Source organism: Dermacentor silvarum, chromosome 2, assembly GCF_013339745.2.
Source record: "Dermacentor silvarum isolate Dsil-2018 chromosome 2, BIME_Dsil_1.4, whole genome shotgun sequence".
NCBI classification, from domain to species: domain Eukaryota; kingdom Metazoa; phylum Arthropoda; class Arachnida; order Ixodida; family Ixodidae; genus Dermacentor; species Dermacentor silvarum.
In genome coordinates, this window is record NC_051155.1 from 148,489,038 (window position 1) to 148,509,949 (window position 20,912).

Here is a 20,912-nt window from a genome sequence, read left to right on the forward strand (position 1 = left end):
AAAACTGCGTTTGTGCGTTATCAACCACGCTAGGTTCAATGCCTATATTACAGTTTCTTAGGCGAAACGTCAAATTTGCGTCACGTTACGAAAGCAAAACGGGGCCATCAGCGCCATTTTGTAAGCGTCGCGCCTACGTCACGCCTCGAAGAAAATGGCGGAATGTCCAGAATAGCGGCTCTAGTCGCGCTTCAATCGTGCACCACTAACTGCTATCTCTGGCGATAGGTTTTGGCACGCTTTTCGTTCCAAGCTTCGCGACCTAAATAGGTCGCGAAGCTTGGACCTTGGCACAGCGACGAAGGACATTTATTTATTTATTTATTCTAACGATAAAAGTGATCGTAATGTTTAAGCACATGTGCGCTGGCAATACTGGCACCAACTGCGCAGAAAGAGACAACGCTTAACCGAACAATAATATGAGGAGAACCGATTGAAATGAGAAGAGCGGAGTGCTTGGTTTACCCTCTATATCTGCAGTCCAGTGTAGCGTTAAGAAATGGCTACAAAGGCGCGCAGGAAACCATGGGTGGTGCCACCAACCATTGTTATCTGAGCTTGAGCTTGCGCATGACGCGTGCGCGAGCAGCACTGCTCTGCGAGTCATGTCGGCGGTTCGCGCGTGTTTGCTTTTCAGGCGCTGCAGGCGCACAAAACAGTACTGGTTTGTTAATGTTGAAATCCTTCGCTGCAGAGCGCTTGATGCCCATATGTTAACACTGAGAAAAAAAAAAAGGGGGGGGGGGGTCATCTTGTTTTCGCCCCGGTTGCCTGAACAAATGGCGCTAGCGCAATCACACGAAATTTTGTTATATTTGAGCCTCGTTAAACCAAACAAGGCGATACCGCAACACGCTAAAATTTTCAAGCGCGAGAAAAAGAATTAAACGTCATACTTTCTTCATTTAGCAGTTCTAACTTCTGGCACAAGTAACTTCAAGAACCTAGCAGGTCGCTCTCGTTTGCTGTCGTCTGGTGTTTTCCAATGGCGCCGTTTCACTCTGTTAGCACGACACAGTGGTTATATCTATAGGTGTGCTGCGAAACGCGCGCGCGTTATCAGCTCCGTTCCATCAATACATTTTTTCCCCGCATGAATGTTGATGTCACTGATAAAAATGACTAAATACAAAACTAGTTGTGGCACTAACCATCCCGAAATTGCAGAGTGGTATATGAGGGACACCGTAGTGGAGGAATCTGGATTTATTTGGACCACCTAGGGTTCTCTGACGTGCACGTAAAATGTAACGTTTGCACATTCCGGCTCAACCCGAATGCGGCCGCCGCTTCTGGGAATTGAAACCGTGACCACGTGCCCAGCAGCACATCGCCGTAGCCACTCAGAAACAATATGGCGCTCCTAGAAGCATCTACGCAGCTTATAAGATGCCCTGAATCGGTTCCACGTAACAGCCTCATTGCATTGAGATGCATTGCCTTTGGTATCAGCGTAACGCTGACTTACCTTCCAATTGAGTATACCTTATATAGCGGTTGCAATTGTTCTTTTGTTAGAGTTTTCACGAATGCTAACGTTTGCAAACACAGCACTCTTCATGCGCTGCGGAACGATGATGGCACTTCACTTTTTTGCAGCTTGCTTACACGTAGCAAGGTGATGCAGCCGCATGCGCCGCAAAGCTACATCTCATCACATCGCTGGTTGAAGAAAAAAGGAAACGCGTAAAATAATCATCGTTGCTGCAAGTTAAAACCCTCTCACACCATCGGCGACACTGGCTTCTTTGGAGTGGCATGCTCGAGCGGGCTCCTCCCTCTAATCTCCCTGCATCTTGTTTCGCCATAGGGTAAGCAGGGGCCTGACACAGTCCCAATTTGAACATGACGGTGCCAGTAGAACTTTCTTTATGAAAAGACACCCATGCCTCGGTTCACTTCATTGATGTGCTGTGTCTAGTTCACCAACATTTTCTTATTTCATTTTCTTGATATCATTTTTATTTTACTTCCTATAAACGGCGCCTTTCTAAAAAGCAGCTTGCCACTGACACCACAGCTGGCGCCGCCTGCCACTTGCAGCCTGGATCGTTGTTACAGTGCGGCCTTTGACAAGGCGAAACTGTACTTCGAACAGGTGCGCTCAGGGACAGGCATCCGCAACCAACGGAATGGTCGCCCGCGTCCTTTCTTTCTCTCTTCACTAAATGTCGATAGATACAGGGCACTAAAAGTAGGCGTCGCCAGAACACACTCCATTGTACGGCCAGCGGCAGGAAGACAGAGCGACAACATGAGCGGCGGGGACCTGGACGCCATGTCTTGCGCCATGTGGGGCCGTGGCGCTGCGCCACAAAACGCCGTGGGTCTGCTGCTGGCCATGGTCAACCTCGTGGTGCACGTGCCCTTCACCGACCTTCCCGAACTCCGGGACTACAAGCTGGGGGAGCTGCGGAAGCAGTACGACTACGTCATTGGTGAGCTACATAACCGCTAAGCGTGACCGCTAAGTGTGGCCGTTAAGCATGACCGTTAAGCGGCACGACTATATAGAGGTAGACTATATAGGGACTGAGCGAGGGATTAGCGCGCATCCGTGCTTCTCATCTTTATTTGTCAGAGTGAATCGTGCGAACAAGCCGACAGAAGTCTTAGAAAGCAGTCGTTTTTGTTCAAGGAAGAACGAAGGCAAGGGCTGAAAGGTGCACGTCGGAAAAATGAGGCATCGGAATGGTCGTTTGTGAGCACTACTGCAAAACTGGAAAGGTGGTACGGCGAAGTAAGCAGGCATTATCGGGACAACAGGCGCACTCCTGTAGAGTTAACAAAGACGGAATAGCGGTACTATGTGCTTGTCTCCGTTCAAGTTTAGTTGTTAGTATTTTGAGTGTGAAGTACAGTGTCGCTGTTTTTACACTACCCTGAGAGCACTGTGTCAGCGCTCTGAAACGAACATTCGAATGTGCCATAAGTTACCATACCTTTCATACCGTGCCTTTTCCAAAAGTTACCGTACTCTGCGGAAAATTCGGTCCCCCAAACCCCACTATACAATGTGAGTTCACTGCAGGTAAGGCCAGATCGAAAAGAAAGATATTCGTTAAAAAGCTTGCGCTTATCGTTAGTGCTGACACCGGTGTCCGAGATAGCAAGGTGCTGGGGGCCTACGAAAAACCTCCGGAATAATTTCTTCTTGGGCGAGTTGGTGGTTACTGAACATGATACTTTCCTCTCGCCTCTCACTGTTGTCTTTTATTTCGAGTTTTGCGCTACTAAGTATCATGTTCCGCTAAACCTCCGGTCAACTTTCCTGCGCCATCGGCATAAATTGAAACGCGTATAGGAAAAGAAGACACTCAACTCCAGTTGACATCTACGTAAAGCGAAGCATTCTTGGTGTCAATGGCTGATAAGCCATTTGTACTATGGCCAGCACACAGTCGTAATGCGAAACCTTTTCACAGAATCATTCGCAATTCCGTGCGACACCATGTGTTCATATCCAACAGTTACCAGACAAGACAACACTGCCCCACATTATCATTTAAAAAACATTTGACTTAATAATTTTGCTTCCCGTCGGAACCTGTGTTACGGAGAGTGAACGAACATTGCGCGACGTTTCTTCACGGAGCGTTCCGCATTTATCGTCACGACGAGAGACAACGCGTCGGATGCCGCAGCGTGAACTTGCACGATAACAAGAATCCTGCACTCACACCTTTCGCCAATGAATACCGTGCGCTAGGCCACGCAAAAGTTGAAGTGAAGCGCATTCCACACTTTGAACAAACACGCAAGAAAAAAAAAAAAAACTCGAAAGAAACCGCCGCGTTCTATTGAGCAACGCCATTCCGCACGACATAATAGCTGGTTTGCACAGTCTTGCCAAGCCTTTCGCCTGAATCAATGGTTGGTAGGGGTCACCAAGAACGCACTAATAAACTGCGAAATAGGAACAAAATTAGCATTTGTTGCTTTAGTACAGCAATAATAATTGAAACGGAATATTTACTCGTATGACAGTACCCTGATTAAAAATTTTGAACATTTTTTTGTTCACGTAGGTTTCCTAGTTTCAGTGTTTGTCCCCCCCCCCTCACCTAGTCGCGCTTCAATCGTGCACCTCTAACTGCTATCTCTGGCGATAGGTTTTGGCACGCTTTTCGTTCCAAGCTTCGCGAGCTAAATAGGTGCGCCATTGTAAAGGAGAGTCAGACAAACAGCCGTTTGGTTTCGGTTTGGTGACTATATGTATGGCACATACCCACTACGGGATTTCGGCCATGATTTGGGCCGTTACGCCGAACGCCTGTCTCGCTTCTGCTTCTCTTCTCGCGCCCGCGGTCCGAGCGCTCCAGACCAAGGTGAAGCCTTGTCACAATATATTGTCGTCACAATATATTGCAGCGGTTCACTGAGAATATCGGCTTTAATTGCGAGAGGTCGTCCTGTCGCACTCTAGCGGCACACCCGAGAATAGGGAACACAGTCTTCTTTTATTGAGTCTGCGCGCACTTTGTCGTCACCATCGTGGCTCGATGCAGACAGAATGGTTAAATTTTCGGTGGCGATCCCTGTGATGGTATAGGGTACAGAATCACTCCAGAAAGAGATAGAAGCAGCTCGCAGAAGCAGAAACACACATCAGACTTATATTTTACGTACTTAACACATTAAAACGGCACACGCGACAGTTCCCCAAACTACATTCTAGAGGATCGACAGGTAGCTATATATATATATATATATATATATATATATATATATATATATATATATATATATATATATATATTGTAAAGACGAAATGAACTTGGCCGCGAGCGCTCGCAAGGCGGGCGCTGGAGCGCTAGAAGAAAAGACGACGAGGTGAGAATAGAACAGCCGGCTTTTTCTAATTTTATTTAAATCCATTTTCTCCAAACCTCCCAATTCTTGGCCGATCCCCCACGGTGGGTATGTGCCATTTGTGCTGTGGATCATCATCATCAGTGAACGGGTGCTGTGTCTCTGTGTCTCCGTTATTGCATTACAATGGCGAAGCCGACTACAACGGACCTGACTTAAGGTGTTCCAGCCTCCAGTGTTCCTCGCACGGTGCTTCGGCGTGCCGGGTCCCCCCTTCCCAGGAATGCCGTTCACGCTTCCCCCGGTATGGAGCCCGCCACCCTACCATCGCAGGTACCCACTGCACCGTCCGGGGACGGCGTCCAAGCCTCCTCGGCGGCTCTCGGACAGGGATGTACTGATGCCCTCGTCCACGCCATCGCCGAGCTGACACAGCAGCTCCGGCCAGGGCAATGAGACCGCGTTCGCGTCCGCCTGCCCGGGAACGCAGTCCACGCTTCCCTGCCGCCGGCGTTCGTGGAAATACCAACGTTTCGCGGCTTTCCAGACGACGTCACCCTTTGGCTCCACAACATCAATTCTTTGGGTGATCGTCATGCCTGGCCTGACCACACAAGATGGCTGGTTGCAGCACAACGACTATGCGGTGCCGCCAAGGCATGGGAAAGCTATGAAGGCATCAAGCAGCTTTCCTGGTCTGCATGGCGCGCAGCTCTGATAGCTGCTTTCGGCCCGCTTCCCTATGCCTGCGGTGAGTCTGATAAGCACAGTTCTGCGCACGGCGCTCCGGAGAGCTACCGCTTCGATCCTGCGGCAGGTGTGCCCAGCAACGCCTCAACAGGGAGAGCCGCAGGCTACCCCGCCGTAGGTGCTGGCTCACCGGCTGTCGTCGTCGGCTCTACCGAAGACGGTGGGACAGCGCTTCGAGCACTCCGTCTTGGACCTGCCCCGCCTGGGAACGCCGTCCACGCTTCCCTTGGCGAAAATATCATGCCCGGCACTTCTTCGACTCCTCAGCCACCAAGGTATGCCGTCGATGCTTCCTTTGTGGTAGAACCGGCTGCCACGACTACCACAGCGACCCCACTGTCCGTGGACACCGGCCCTGGTTCCTCGGGCCGATGGACAGGTAGCCTGGCGGAGATGATACGCTGCGACTTCCAGCAGCCGGATTTCATACAAATTCCGACGTCTCGCGGCTTTGAAGATGACGTCATCCCTTGGATTCGCGCTATCAATGCCATGGGTGACCGTCATGCTTGGCCAGACCAACAAAGATGGCAGGTTGCGGCAAACCGTCTTTGCGGTGCCGCCAAGGCTTGGGATAAGTACGACGGAATCAAACAGGGGTCCTGGCTTGAATGGAGTGCAGCTCTTATAGCTGCTTTCCGCCCGCTCCCTTATGCCTGCGCTGACCTTACATCCCCGAACATCAGCTGCGGCTCGTCGTCGTCGAAGATCGCGGCCGAGAACCACCGGTTCAGCAACAGCGGCAGCGAGTCGATCCCTCAGCCGCCCCCGCATCAATCACAGACCTCCGGTTCGAGCATCTCCACGTCGGCGTCCACCGCTTTCCATAGCGTACTCGGCAGCATGGCCTCCAAGACAGCAGATGAAGCTGCATCCGCAGCGGCGGCGGAAGCAGACGCATGCGGCGACGATGCGGGCAATCAGCAGTACGGCGACCCTTGGGACACGGACCAAGCCGCCGTGGCTCTACGGCTGCTGAGGGCCGAGGATAATCGCAAAAGCCCCACTCCGGCACACGCCACCCCTGCCGCAAAGGGGGCGCCATCCACCAACGAGGTGGCCCGCCAGCCCGTCTACGAGGCGGCGTTCGACTTACGTCGCAAGCAGCGAGAACCCGAACAGGGCCTGGACCGAATGGTGCAGAGCCCTGTCCCACTCATCCCTGGGCTGCAGCAGCAGCAGCTTGCAGGCCCCCTCCACCCGGTGCCGTCCTCGTGCTCGTCTTCGGAAGTTTCACTTGTACCGGGTCGCAGGGGAGGCATCACGGGGCAGCCTTCACTGCGGGATGCCTGTTGCCCGGGGCCACCACCGCACCAGGGGAGCAGTGGCAGCATTTCGGTGTCTTCCAGTGTTCAGCTGCAACCAACGCCAACACCTCGTGGTTCCAGCGGCAGTGACGGTGGCCGTCCTTCAGTTCCGATTCCTGCTACAGGATATCAGGGTTTGGCGTTCAAACAAGCGTCAGCGGCCGACAAGACCATTTGCCAGAATGACCCATTACCATGTGCACGGTCCTCTATTTCCGAGAACACCCCTGCTGCCCCTATCGGTGCTGTCGCCGTTAAGCGCAACATCCACGCAGGAGTGAAGGTGCGCCATTCAGAGTCAGTGCGGCGCCCAAGGCATGGCGGCCACCGCAACAAAGCGGAGCCGATGGCCCTGGCACCCGTGCTGCTGAATATGTTCAGGTCTACATTATCGGACAATGTGTGGTCATCCTTTTCCAAGAACAGTTGGCAAGGCCTGCGACCAGCGCGCAACAGCCAGTGCCGCCCACCAGAGAAGCTGGTTGCGCGCTGGATGGCTCACCACGACGACCTCACACCCTGGACAAGTTTCTTTGTTGCAAGCGCGCCGGAAACTCAGTTGCAGCGTGGCCGAGTGTAAAGACGAAATGAACTTGGCCGCGAGCGCTCGCAAGGCGGGCGCTGGAGCGCTAGAAGAAAAAGACGACGAGGGGAGAATAGAACAGCCGGCCCAGTGAACGGGTGCTGTGTCTCTGTGTCTCCGTTATTGCATTAAATATATACATGTATGTATATATATATATATATATATATATATATATATATATATTAGTAACTGGATTTTTCAATGGGCCAAGCGTATTTAGGAAAATCAGAAGCACAACTTCGCGCGGTTATCTTAGGTTTATTATTTACCCAACAGGGGTCGGTGGACCGACCTTTTTCAAGCGGCCAGCTCCTCGCGGACACTTCTACTTCCTCTCCTTCGGCAGCGCCGTGCAGCGTGACATTATATATATATATATATATATATATATATATATAATGTCACGCTGCACGGCGCTGCCGCAGGAGAGGAAGTAGGAGTGTGCGCGAGGAGCTGGCCGCTTACTCCGATAATTGTTTTCCTTCAACCACCGGATTCTTGGCCAATCCCCCATAGTGGGTACGAGCCACATTTGAAGGCAAGCAAGCTGCCTGTTGGGTTTGGATGACCGTCCTGACCCTTGCGCTACGCTAACCATCCACCATTCTTGTAAATAAATCCATCCCATCCGTTACAATTTGGTGGAAGGTGCTGGGTACGTCACGCTGGACGACCGAGCTCTACTACCCCTTCGACGCAGCAAACGGTTGGCCGGGCTACCACCGGGAGACGTCGACATGAGCGATTCGGACGGAGGCGACGTTCGCGAAGAAATCGCGGCAGAAAGCATTCGCCCGAGGCAAGCCGGTTACTGGACACCTCATCGAGAAGCACGCACATTCTCAGGCAAAGCGAATGAGGACGTCGAAGACTGGTTGAGACACTACGAGAGGGTGAGCCGCCACAATGAATGGAGCACGGCTGCACAGCTCTCTAACGTTGTCTTTTTCCTTGCGGGCACTGCCCTCATGTGGTTCGACAATAATGAGGGCTCGCTCACGACTTGGGGCAGCTTCTTCGAAGAGATAAAGAAATGCTTTGGCGATTCGCTTTCGAAAAAGAAAAAGGCTGAGCAGACACTTTCACGACGAGCACAGTTACCGGGAGAGACGTGTACCACCTATATTTAAGAAATCCTGAAGCTTTGCGCAATTGTGAACGCAAACATGTCGGACGAGGACAAGGCCGGACACCTACTCAAAGGAATTGCCGAAGATGTGTACAATTTTTTGATCTCCAAGGAAGACCTCACCACCCCGTCTGACTTAAGGCGTCACTGTCGTACGTTCGAGGCTCTGAAAACACGCCATATTCTTCCGAAGTTCGGTCGACTGGACAACGTGACCAATATAGCAAGTGTGGACGTATCTGCCTCTAACAACCTGGCTGCTTTGGTACGGCAAGTTATAAGAGATGAACTAGCTCATTTTCAAGGCCCAGATGCCAACCACGTGTGCCACCAATGCTCCGTTGATGAGCGCTACTTGGAGGCGCCGGCGGCCTGGCCACGACCATGCCTGCGGTGACCGCCCCGTTTCCGACAACGCCCATGCCCAGAGCACCATGATCCAGCCACAAGCAACGAGTTTTGAACGTCGACATGACAGACAGCCTCGACGTGGGTCGTCTCCCGTCTACAATGCGCCTTGGAGGTTTGTACCCAACGTCAACGAAAATCGCAGCCCACCTGTGTGCTACAGCTGCGGTGCTCAGGGACACATCGCGAAGTATTGCCACCGTCGCCCACAGCGTGCTCCGCGAGATCGCGCATATCCGCCTCGCATGCAGGAAGCTACATCCTGGCAACCATTTGTCCCTTTCCGCCAGCCACATCGAGACTACACGTACATGCCAAGGAATGACTCCCCCGTGTCCGACCGCAGCCTGACTCCACCACCGACTCGGACACGTCGATCGCCATCTCCACGTCGCCGCTCGCCTACGCCGCCCCAGCTGGGAAACTAGCTGGTGCGACCGATGGAGGTGAGGTCGCGGGACGGTCACTTATTCAAATGCCTCCCTCTGTCGTCATGGTAAAGAACAAAGTGTGTGTTTGTGTCGATGGTGTTAATACCGTGGTTTAGTAGATACTGGTGCTTCTGTGTCTGTGATGTGTGTTGCGTTCAAGAATCGCCTCGGACCGAAAGTGATGTTTGCTTGGGATGGAAGTACCACGTTTCGCGGAGTTGGCGGTGAACTGTTACGTCCTGTGGAGGTATGTTCCGTCGTGATAACCGTTGGTGGAAAGGCATTTCGAACCGAATTTATTGTACTAGCACGAGCCACGCATGACATAATTCTTGGTATTGACTTTTTACGGGAGTGTGGAGCAACATTAGACTGCAGGGCTGGTGAAATTTCACTCAGCAGCGATACCAGACCACCTGCGCTAGACGACATTCCATCCGATCGTGAAGAAGTATTTTCCGTGTCCACTGATGTACTTTTGCCTGCACAGACGGCAATGCTCATTCATGTGACCTCGTCGCGCGTCCGTATACTGGTTCCTGCTGTGGAATAATTGAAGCTGAATACGTCAACACTCTAAAGAAGAAAGTACTTGTCCCTCGGTCACTGATCGAAGTCATAGAAGGTTGTGTTCACGTTTGGACGGTGAATGTGTCCTCCGAGTCAGTTGTTTTGCCTGCCGGACTGAAGGTAGCACGCTTTGAAGAAGATAGTGTTGCGAGCATACGTGCGGTTGCTATTTCTATGGACGCAAGCCCGTCACTCAGTGACCACTCTTTCATATTTAGGAGCATGATTAATAAATCGCTCCCCTCTTCCCACCAACAAGCGCTCCAAGAGCTCGTTGCCCGCTATGCGTCAGTGTTTGACTTTGCTCAAGAGCGTCTGCAGTCACCACCGCACTCCCGCGTGCACCACCGCATCAATACTGGAACAGCGGCGCCAATACGACCGAAACCGTACCGCGTCTCTCCTGCCGAGCGCAAAGTGATCGCCGAGCAAGTGACAGACATGCTACAGAAAGGCGTCATCCAGGAGTCCGATAGTCCCTGGGCGGCTCCAGTCATATTGGCCAAGAAGAAAGACGATTCGTGGCGATTCTGCGTTGACTACAGACGCCTAAACACAGTAACGAAGAAGGATGTGTACCCTCTGCCACGTATATTAGATGACGCCATTGACTGTTTACATTCTGCCTCGTACTTCTCCTCTGTCGATCTGCGCTCAGGCTACTGGCAAATACCGATGCACCCGCCAGACAAGGAGAAGACTGCCTTCGTAACACCGGACGGACTCTTCGAGTTTAGCGTATTTGCCTTTCGGTTTGTGTAATGCTCCCGCGACATTCTAGCGATTCATGGACACCATACTGCGGGGACTTCGATGGGAAATCTGTATGTGTTACCTGGACGACGTTGTCATTTACGGCAAGACATTTCACGAGCACAACCAACCACTCGAAGTTCTGCTTGACTGCATACGGCGGGCTGGGCTGATACTAAACTCCAAAAAGTGCCACTTTGGTGAACGTCAAACGCTTGTTTTGGGTTTCCTCGTCGACAAAGAAGGTATCCGCCCAGACCCCCAGAAGCCTGCGGCCGTTCGTGGCTTCAACGAGCCGAAGACGGTGAAAGACCTCCGCAGATTCCTGGGACTGTGTTCATACTTTCGCCGTTTCATTAAGGACTTTGCTCGCCTAGCTCATCCGCTCACGTCACTCCTTCACAAGGACTCACCGTTTAGATGGACTACTGAATGTGAGTCTGCATTCCGTCAACTAAAATGTCTGCTCACCTCAGCTCCAATTTTGCGCCACTTTGACCCAGAGGCCCCAACTGAGCTTCACACCGATGCTAGTGGTCTGGGTGTTGGAGCTCTACTCGTACAGATACATAGCGGACGCCAACAAGTCATCGCCTACGCAAGCCGTACTCTTACCAAGGTTGAGCGGAATTACACCGTAACAGAACTGGAATGCCTCGCGGTAGTGTTCGCCACCTACAAGTTGCGACCATACTTGTACGGCCGCCACTTCACGATAGTGACAGACCACCATTCTCTTTGCTGGTTGGTTGGACTACGCGATCCATCTACCCGATTAGCTCGGTGGTCATTACGGCTTCAAGAGTACGACTTTTCTATCCCTTACAAGAGTGGTCGCTGTCACACCGATGCTGACTGTTTATCTCGCCTTCCGTCAGCAAGCACGCGAGATACGGACGATGACTTGGATGAATACCTCCTTGCCATCTCCGTCGAGTTCCCTGATGCCACCGCCTTCAAGCGTGAGCAGCAGCATGACCCTTCTATTCGAGCTATTCTTGACGCCGCTCGGTCACCTGCACGCGGCTCACCTTTCATTATTTTTGAAGATTTATTGTATAAAAAGAATTATTCTGCTGAAGGCGCTCCACTTCTTCTCGTGGTTCCCCAGACGTTGAGGCCTATGATGCTTCACGCCATGCACGATGACATAACGTCAGGCCACCTTGGTTTTGCTCGGACACTTCACTGACTGCGCCAGCATTTCTATTGGCCCAAGCTCTGGAAGACGGTAAAGCAGTACGTCTCCAGCTGTGCCATTTGCCAACGCCATAAACAGCCAACGACGCCTCCTGCGGGTGCCTTGCGGTCAGTTAAACCACCGACCGTGCCATTTGAAAAAGTTGGTGTCGACTTGCTAGGTCCCTTCCCCAAGTCTACTTCTGGTCATCGCTGGATTATTGTGTGTGTGGACTATTTGACCCGGTACACTGAGACGGCAGCGCTCGCTTCGGCTACAGCAGCAGATGTTTCATCGTTCCTGCTGTACTCCGTCATTCTCCGCCATGATGCTCCACGCGTTGTGATTAGTGATCGTGGACGGCAGTTTACGGCAGACGTTGTTGAAGAACTGCTACGTCTTTGTGGATCTGATTTCCGGCATTCGACCCCTTACCATCCGCAAACGAACGGACTCACTGAGCGCACAAATCGTACGCTGACCAACATGCTTGCCATGTATGTCTCCACCGATCACAAAAACTGGGATTCAATCTTGCAATTTGTTACGTACGCTTACAATACTGCCAAGCACGAATTCACCGGCTATGCGCCTTTCTTTCTTCTCTATGCTCGCAACCCCCAAAGCTTTATCGACACCATCATTCCCTGGTCCCCACATGAAGGCTACTCATTAGGCCAGACTTTATGCCGTGCCGAAGAAGCGCGTCGACTGGCCCGCCTCAGGACTCTCTCCTCTCAAGATCGTGCCAAGACTCGTTATGACGCTCGACATATGCTCGTCACATATGCTCCTGGGGACTTTGGCTTTGGACACCTGTGCAGAAAAAGAGGCTTTGCATGAAGTTTCTGTCTCGATACACTGGCCCATACGTCATACTGAAACGACTGAGTGACGTGACCTACGTCATCGCGAGAGTGACTTCGCACAACCGGAGATCACGTAAAACGCAAGTCGTGCACGTCTCCCGACTCAAACTGCACCACCATCGGGCTATGTAACTCGCTCGGAGAACTTCGTCTGCCCCCGGAGAAATTATCACGCTGCTGTGTAACTCGCTCGGCGAGCTTCGTCTGCCCCCGGAGAAATTGTCACGCTGCTGTGTAACTCGCTCGGCGAGCTTCGTCTGCCTCCCGAGAAATTGTCACGCTGCACGGCGCAGCCGAAGGAGAGGAAGTAGAAGTGTGCGCGAGGAGCTGGCTGCTGCCTGTTGGGCTTGGATGACCGTCCCAGTCCCTTGCGCTACGCTAACCATCCATCATTCTTGTAAATAAATCCATCCCATCCGTTACAATATATATATTAGTCAAACGTAATCTGCCTACAGTTCATACGGACAGCAGTGTCTGACACAGCGGCGGCGCGAGCGCCGGCGTGGCGACAACTCGCATATGTGAAAGCGACTGCCCCCCTCCACGTGATGGCGGTCGATCGCCAAAGATAGTGCAACTACCAAAGATGCGTTTGGGGATCGAGTAGGATGCATAGAAGCGTTCAGACGCGTTCGGCCTTTTATGAACATGAATGAACGTTTCAGTCCTCTCGAAACGCTAGCTTTCGAGAGGCAATGCAAGCTCCGAAACAGCGTGGCGTCACGAATTTTTGCGTCTTTGGCGGTATTGCAAAAAATTTTTTCTCCGTGTCCCAGTATATATATATATATATATATATATATATATATATATATATATATATATATATATATATAAACTATGGAAGGAAGGAACTGTTTGCAAGCTGGACTCGAATATCAAAACCATTGGTCCTGATACGGCCGCTTAACTAAGAAGCGTGCGTTCCAGTGCTATGTTGCCCAATCTGCAGCTTTTCCACGTCGTGACCGCGAAAGACAAAATACAATACAATGAAGTGCTGGATACTACTGACGCCGGAAAGGGGCCTACACGCAGCGCTTTCTAATGCCAAACGTTACGTGTGATCGCTAAGCGCAATTACCTGCTCTCAGCACACAGTCATACAAACCCGGCAAAATGTGTCATGCGGCTATAAATCGACGCAGCTGAGGCACACACGCGCTTGACTGGTGTTGGATGAACAGCTGCTTATATAGGACGTTTTCAAGGTTGTTATATTGACGCGCATGATAGCGCGTTGAACATACGATGTGCCCTTGCCCCCGATTCGCGTGACAGTCACAGCAGCCTTTCTAGGTATACGATCCGATAGACAACTAGCTGTTGCCCGAAGATGTTGTCCAAGCCTCGCGACCAGAACGGAAGTTTGAGGTAGTTGGTTCGACATTAGAAATGGTGGGGCAGCGCGAAAGACATGGGTAGTTAGACGACGTGAGGCACGCACAATTGCTGTCGTGAGACACATACAGGCGCTGTAGCACCGGCAAGTGTCTCACGTCTTTCCTTCGTCCATGTGTTTCGCGCTGCTCTACCATTACCACGGCCAGACAGCGCCAACCAGGTGATATAAACCGCCGCAGACTTCCTGTGCAGCGACGGCCCGATGAGGGAATAGCGGAAGTAATGATAATGAGCTTAGCGGAAGATTTTTTAATGCGTTATTTGATGTGCAGCATTTTCCCTTTCTGCCGTCGTTTTCTGTTGGGGAGGGTGGGGGGTTCGGTCGGAGCGGGAAGGTCGCCTGTCGTAATTGGCGGTTAAATGATGCGATCACAATGCTAACATTTGCGATAAATAAATGAATCAACTACCATACGTAATTTGGGATCGACCTTTGACCCCGTCTATTCTGGAACCAGCGTTCAGCCAATTACGATACCCGGACGAATTATTTGCAGTTTGTAGAGAAGGGAGGGAGGGGAGAGAAAACATCATCGCCAAAGCAACACATTAAGTACATAGTAGAATATGACCGGAAATGCGCTTTGCTGTGGCGAGTTATCTTCCATTCATTTTTTTTTGTATTCTCTACAGCACTAATTTTTCTCAACATGTTGCACCAATTAGTCTATGAATTCATTGCTCTGAAGTATATTGCTTCGATAAATTGCTCTAATTCTGTGACTGTCTTTCCTGTCAGCTTCTCTTGCTTTGCCGAACTACTGCCCACTTATGCGATCGTTGCACTAACTAATCTAGCAACTTACTTTTCGGTAATGAATGTCACCCTTCAAACACAATTACTCAGACTTGCATATGGAAACAAGCAATGCATCATATAGTCTCTGCGGACGCGCTAGCAGCAAGCTCGTAACCAAATCAATGAAGCTCGTAACCAAATAAATGAAAACAAGTAAAAACAGTCTTTACACAACGGATATTACCGGCTTATTGAATGCCCAATGAAAAAGTATAGTGACGCAACGCTTCCACATTTCTACAGAAAGAGGGGACGTGGTTTCTACTATTGTTTGAAAAACCGAAGAAGAATGAATAATTTCCTGTGATTTCAACTGCAACATTGGACATGCGTGACTTGGTTGTGAAAGTTCTGTTCACCATGAAGTCAAGATCCCCCCCCCCCCCCCCCCCGCTTCCGGAAAAAGATTACTCCATCTCCCGCTAAAGGGAACCATGTGTGGATGCGAAGCAGCGGGGAGATGGTTAGCTTGAGCGGGAGATGGTTTCGCGGCAGCGGCCCAAGCGCTCATCGCGGCGCTGCACAGGAGAGAGAATGAGGCACGCGCGCTCCGTCATTTTCATACCGCGGAGCTACCATGGCGCCCCCAGCGGAGTATGCCGCTGTCGCACCACCTGTCGTGCGCGCCGCTCCAGATTCCTAGAGGAATGAGGGAGGAGCATAGAAGAGGACAGAGGGGGGAAGGGGACGCGCATGCGCTGTGGGGGTGTGGCACGCGGGCGCCGCTCTGTACAGGATTCCTAGAGGAGAGAAAGGGGGGAGCGTAGGAGAAGAGAGAGAGTGGGAGGGGACGCGCATGCGCTGTGGGCGTGTGGGACGTGGGACGGACGGACATAGCCGCCGGCAAGAAATGCTTCGCATTAAAAAAAAAAAGCCCGCAGAACTCATCTCACGACAACTGACGACGTTAATGCGAGTAGCATTCAAGCAATGCAGCGACACCACGTATTGCCGAAGGTAGTTTATATAGAATCTGTGGTGGTCATTCTGCGATTTCCTTTGCTTCGGCTATGTGAGACAAACAGTCTTTGGGATTGGCCCACTTTGCTGTGACACTGGCTCGCCAGAGTCGGCCATGACCATGATGGCAGGGCGGCGACTGTATGACCACTACGCAGTAACGACGGTGGAATGACGAAGAAATGGCGTTGATTGAACGACGAATGGGATGACAATTATGAAATGATGGGGGTATAACTAAGGCAGTACGAGGATGAATAAACGAGGACAACGGGATGATGCCGAGTGTATGACGTCATGGCGTGACGACGACTGTATGACGTCGATGGCAGGACGAAAATCAGACGACGAACCTGGAATGACAATGATGAAACGACCACGACGACATCACGACGACGGTATGACAATGAATGCATGACGATAACTTTGTTGATGATACAATGATGACGATTGCACGATAACGACGGCCTAATTGCGGTTGAATGACGACAATATTGAATCGTAATGCATTCAATCGACCTACGTACATACCACCTACTACGTAATTGACCTACCCATGTACCACGTACAATCGACCTACTTACATGGACAGACTTAAGTCTGTCCTTGTAGGTGCAAAAACTCGGGTAAAAAATTCGGGTGCAGAAACTCGGTTCCCGCGCGAGCGCCACGTGCCACTGCCCGCGCGTTCGTCGTCGTCATATTCCACAGCTGGCTCGTCGGTGTCCCTCGGATATGCATTTTGAGTAGATAAGTTAGCAATAGGCACAATTTTCAAAATCAGTACTCTCCCAGGTAGATACTAATAAAGGTTTTTAAACATCTGCCTCTGTGCGAACCACGTCGGCCATGTCTATGTTCGCATCGCCCTCTCTTTGTCGGCGTTCCAAGCGCTTGTGTATCTAGTTTTCTTTCCTTGCGCTCCCCCGTGGTGGCGGTGCCGTCCACAACGTCACGCGTTTGTAGGTTCCTCCGACTTCTCGGAGCGGCGGTCCCGTCGTTCACGCGAATGTATATAAAAAAACAAAAAGACAAGTTTCCGTTCTCCATTTTGAATTTCACTTTTGTCGTCGTAATGGGAGGCCGCGTATAGTGCGGACACCCGAGGAGCAACGTGCCTACGTGCTAAACAGCTTTGCTGGTCATCCACGTTCACAGAGTGGAATGGCTCATGATTTTTATTCCCTGTATTAAGACCACGAAACCACTCGCGAAATTAAATTATTCATAACTAGGTTGAAGTTTCACTTAAAAAGAACAGTCAACTGCAGGCTTCATAGCCTTTATAAGTACTTTTATGTACTGTTGGGACTCGGGTAGTGTGTAGGCCGGTGATCCTCCAGCCACAGGGATGAGTACGTCCGGTAGTAGGAGCGATAGAAAAAGGGTTTATTCTACAATATTTACAGTGGCTCCAGATATGGGAGCCCACTCCATGTAGCAGCACATTGACTTTCTGACGCACTACATATCTCAGCACACATCAGAACATGTCAGGACACACCCACTGAACCAAATATGTCCGCTTATAAAGCAGTCGTCTTCTCGAGTTCCCTACACAAGGGAATTCGATGACCTTTATGCGGCCAATCAGATTAGTCGTATTGTCCACAGAACTCCGCCTCTGATATCCCACCTTCGAAGCAAAGACGAGGTAAACTGGAAACAGGGCGCTCACACTCCTTCCACGAAAGCCGTTGACTTGGTTTCTTGGTCTCCGTGACGGTTATCTTGCCAGGGTCGCGAGAGTGACCTTCGTGCTGGTCCCCGCTTCCCCGAAGGGTGGCGGTTGTGGTCGCTTCTAAGCTTCTTTGTCATCCCGTCACAACCAGTGTCGGGCCGCGTCTCTAGCTAGACGGCCGCTGATGAAGGAGGCGGCATCAGGGGAAGCACCCAAAGTATGCGCACTGCGGATTTGGGGCGCTTGTTTGCCCGCCACAGTCGGTGTCGGGCACTGTCGCCGTCTGGGTGACGCTGATATAAGGGGCCATAATGATATAAAGATATAAGGAAGAGGAGGATCTAGGTCCTCCTATCGAAACATTGGCCAGCATTTCTGACGCACGTTATCCCTGTTTGTAACTTTTATACCATTTTATGTACTAATAGTATTGTAGCGAAGCGTTGGAACTCTGAAGTGCGTCGTCCGCTCCAGCGCCTTGAAGTGGGTCGTCCGCTCCAGCGCCTGCTAGTGGGTCGTTTTCTTCGGCTCTCGAGCGCCGCTCGTGCTGAGAGTCCGTGCTGTGCTTTTTGGACTGTCGCTCTTGCGCTGCTTTAAGTGCCGTCTAATAAACACCCTTATAAATTGGTGGAGGTGCTGTACCCTCAAAACCGCTCCGAAACCCCTTCGATGCCCCTGGAGCTTCGATCGCGTGCACTACCATCTGCCATGCCGCAAGACGCCTCCCAGCAAACGCCTCCTCCTGCACCCCCTGCCTGTCCCGGTGTCCCTCGTCAATGCGACCCGCCTATCTTCACTGGCGCGGATGGCACCGACGTGGAGGACTGGCTCGCTATCTACGAGCGCGTGAGTGTACCGAACAAATGGGACGAGATCGGAAAATTGAGAAACTTGGTCTTTTACCTGGCGGGAGTAGCAAGTCTGTGGTACAACAACCACGAATCCGATTTCCCGACCTGGTCCGCTTTCAAGACTGCCATTATCGACGTGTTTGGCCGCCCTGCTGTTCGTAAGCTGCAAGCAGAACAGCGTTTGCGCGAACGCGCTCAGCAGGCCGGGGAATCTTTCACAAGTTACATAGAGGACATTCTGGACTTGTGCAAGAAAACAAACGTGATCATGTCCAAGTTGGATAAGATCAAACATGTCATGACGGGCATCGACGACAACGCCTTCACCATGCTCCTCGCCAAAAATCCTCGCACGGTGGCAGAGCTAATAACTCTGTGCCAGAGTTATGAGGAGCTACGCCGGCAGCGGTCGTTGAGCCGCCGGCCGACAGCACTGGACGCAGATCTCACTGGCTTGTCAACCGTTTCTGACCACACCACCTTGCTGGCAGAAATGAAACATTTGTGCGCGAAGAAACCGCACGCCAGCTCTCTCTGCTGCCCTTTGCTCACCCGCAGCATGTGGAACAGCCATCAACCACACTCACGCCTCCCCTCTGCCGAGTGATTGAACAGGAAATCGCCGAAGTGATGCCCGAATATCACCAGCGCCCTCCGGCACCAGCGCCACTTAGCTACGCTCAAGTTGTCGCCAGGCCAGCCCAACCAATCACTGCGGCTGCTCCGTTTAGTTCCGCCGAAGCCGTCGCTGGACCTCAGTCGTTCGCAGCGGTTGTGCCACCTACGTACGCCGATGTCACTAGGCTCCGTCTGCAGCCCACCATGCAGCCATATCAGCAGCCGCTACGTCCATCGCGTCCTGAACCATGGGTGGGACCCTCTCCGGAAAACCGTTGGCGCACTTCCGACAACCGTCCCATATGCTTTGCGTGTAGTTACGCCGGCCATGTTGCACGTTTTTGCAATCGCGTGCAGTCACCTCGAGTCGCATCACCCGTCATGAGCCAACCCAGCCGCCCTAATTACGAACCACCGCCACCTGTGTCACCGACGTTACGCCCAGCTCCTTCTACCCGCCGTTCGCCGTCTCCACGACGTCGCTCATTGTAGCCGATGCGGCCACGTCAGGTCGCACGAGATCGAGAAAACTAGTCGCCACAGTCCACGAGGCAAGGGCTGCGACGCTATCGAACTGTGAAAGCCCTCAGGAACGACCATCGAACATAATATACGTGTTTGTAGACGGTGTTCGCGCATCAGCCCTTAAGACACTGGAGCCGCCGTATCCGTTATGGACGCCAAACTTAGCCGTTTCCTACGAAAAGTGACGACGCAACTTTCGGGGCTATCCCTTCGTACGGCTAGTGCCCAAAGTATTCACCCAACAGCAGTATGCACAGCTCGCGTCGTCATTCGGGACGCCATGTATGCCGTCGAATTCATCCTCATTCCTGCATGCTCGCACGACATCATCCTGGGATGGGATTTTCTCTCCCGCCACAACGCCGTCATTCATTGCACAGCCGCCGAAATAGAACTCTCGCCGTTCTCAGAGATGACGCCGGCAGAGAGACCGTCACTTTCGCACAAGATACTCGTCACAGACGATACCCAAGTGCCTCCGAACGCGTCAGCGGCTGTGTCAGTGTACTGCGACGGTCTCTGCGACACAATTGCCCTCCTTTCGCCATCTGACCGCGTTCGCACTAAGAAAGGATTGTTAGTGCCCTTTGCGACAGTGCAAATCACTCACGGTGACAGCGCTATTTTTGTTAGCAATCCATCCCCATCTACTGTCACATTGCTGCGAGGGGAATGTCTCGGCAGAGTGGAACCCCTCGAAGACGCACAAGTTGTCGACGTACCCGATGACACGCACTGGCCCAGCTCCTGTACGCTCTGTGCTGTTTCGAAGTCGGATTCATCGCCCGAAGATGTATTTGGCTCCTCCATTGATGAAAACCTTACGCCGGTCCAGCGTTCACAGCTTCTGTGCCTGTTGGAAGAATTTCGCCCATCTTTCGATGTCGTGCAGACTTCCCTGGGCCACACGTCCACTGTCACGCATGGCATCGACACTGGCTACCAACCGCCACTGCGGCAACGTCCATATCGCGTATCTCCTACAGATTAACGAGCAAGTTGACGACACGCTTCGACGGGATGTTATTCGACCATCAAACAGTCCCTGGGCGTCTCCGGTCGTTCTTGTTGCGAAAAAGGACGGTTCCGTACGGTTCTGTGGGGACTACCGAAGGCTCAACAAGATAACCCGCAAGGACGTCTATCCGCTGCCACGAATAGACGACGCGATTGACAGCCTCGAAGGAGCTGAATTCTTTTCATCGCTCGATTTGCGCTCAGGGTACTGGCAAGCCCCTATCGCTGAGGACGCTCGACCGAAGACAGCCTTCGT

At 51.9% G+C, this 20,912-nt stretch overlaps 2 protein-coding genes across 3 annotated transcripts in view; both read left to right on the forward strand.

The window, feature by feature from the left end:
• LOC119440456 (uncharacterized) overlaps positions 1 to 1,818 on the forward strand; it is a 5,249-nt gene extending 3,431 nt beyond the window's left edge. Inside the window, exon 4 of the mRNA XM_037705363.2 lies at positions 1,814 to 1,818. Coding sequence (XP_037561291.2) covers positions 1,814 to 1,818 — 5 coding nt within the window. The remainder of the gene's footprint in view (positions 1 to 1,813) is intronic.
• A 269-nt stretch (positions 1,819 to 2,087) lies between these two features.
• LOC119441904 (4-pyridoxate dehydrogenase) overlaps positions 2,088 to 20,912 on the forward strand; it is a 43,529-nt gene continuing 24,704 nt past the window's right edge. For both annotated transcript variants that reach the window (XM_037706567.2, XM_037706568.2), the window contains exon 1: positions 2,088 to 2,441. In XM_037706567.2, coding sequence (XP_037562495.1) covers positions 2,258 to 2,441 — 184 coding nt within the window. In that variant the 5' untranslated portion in view covers positions 2,088 to 2,257. The remainder of the gene's footprint in view (positions 2,442 to 20,912) is intronic.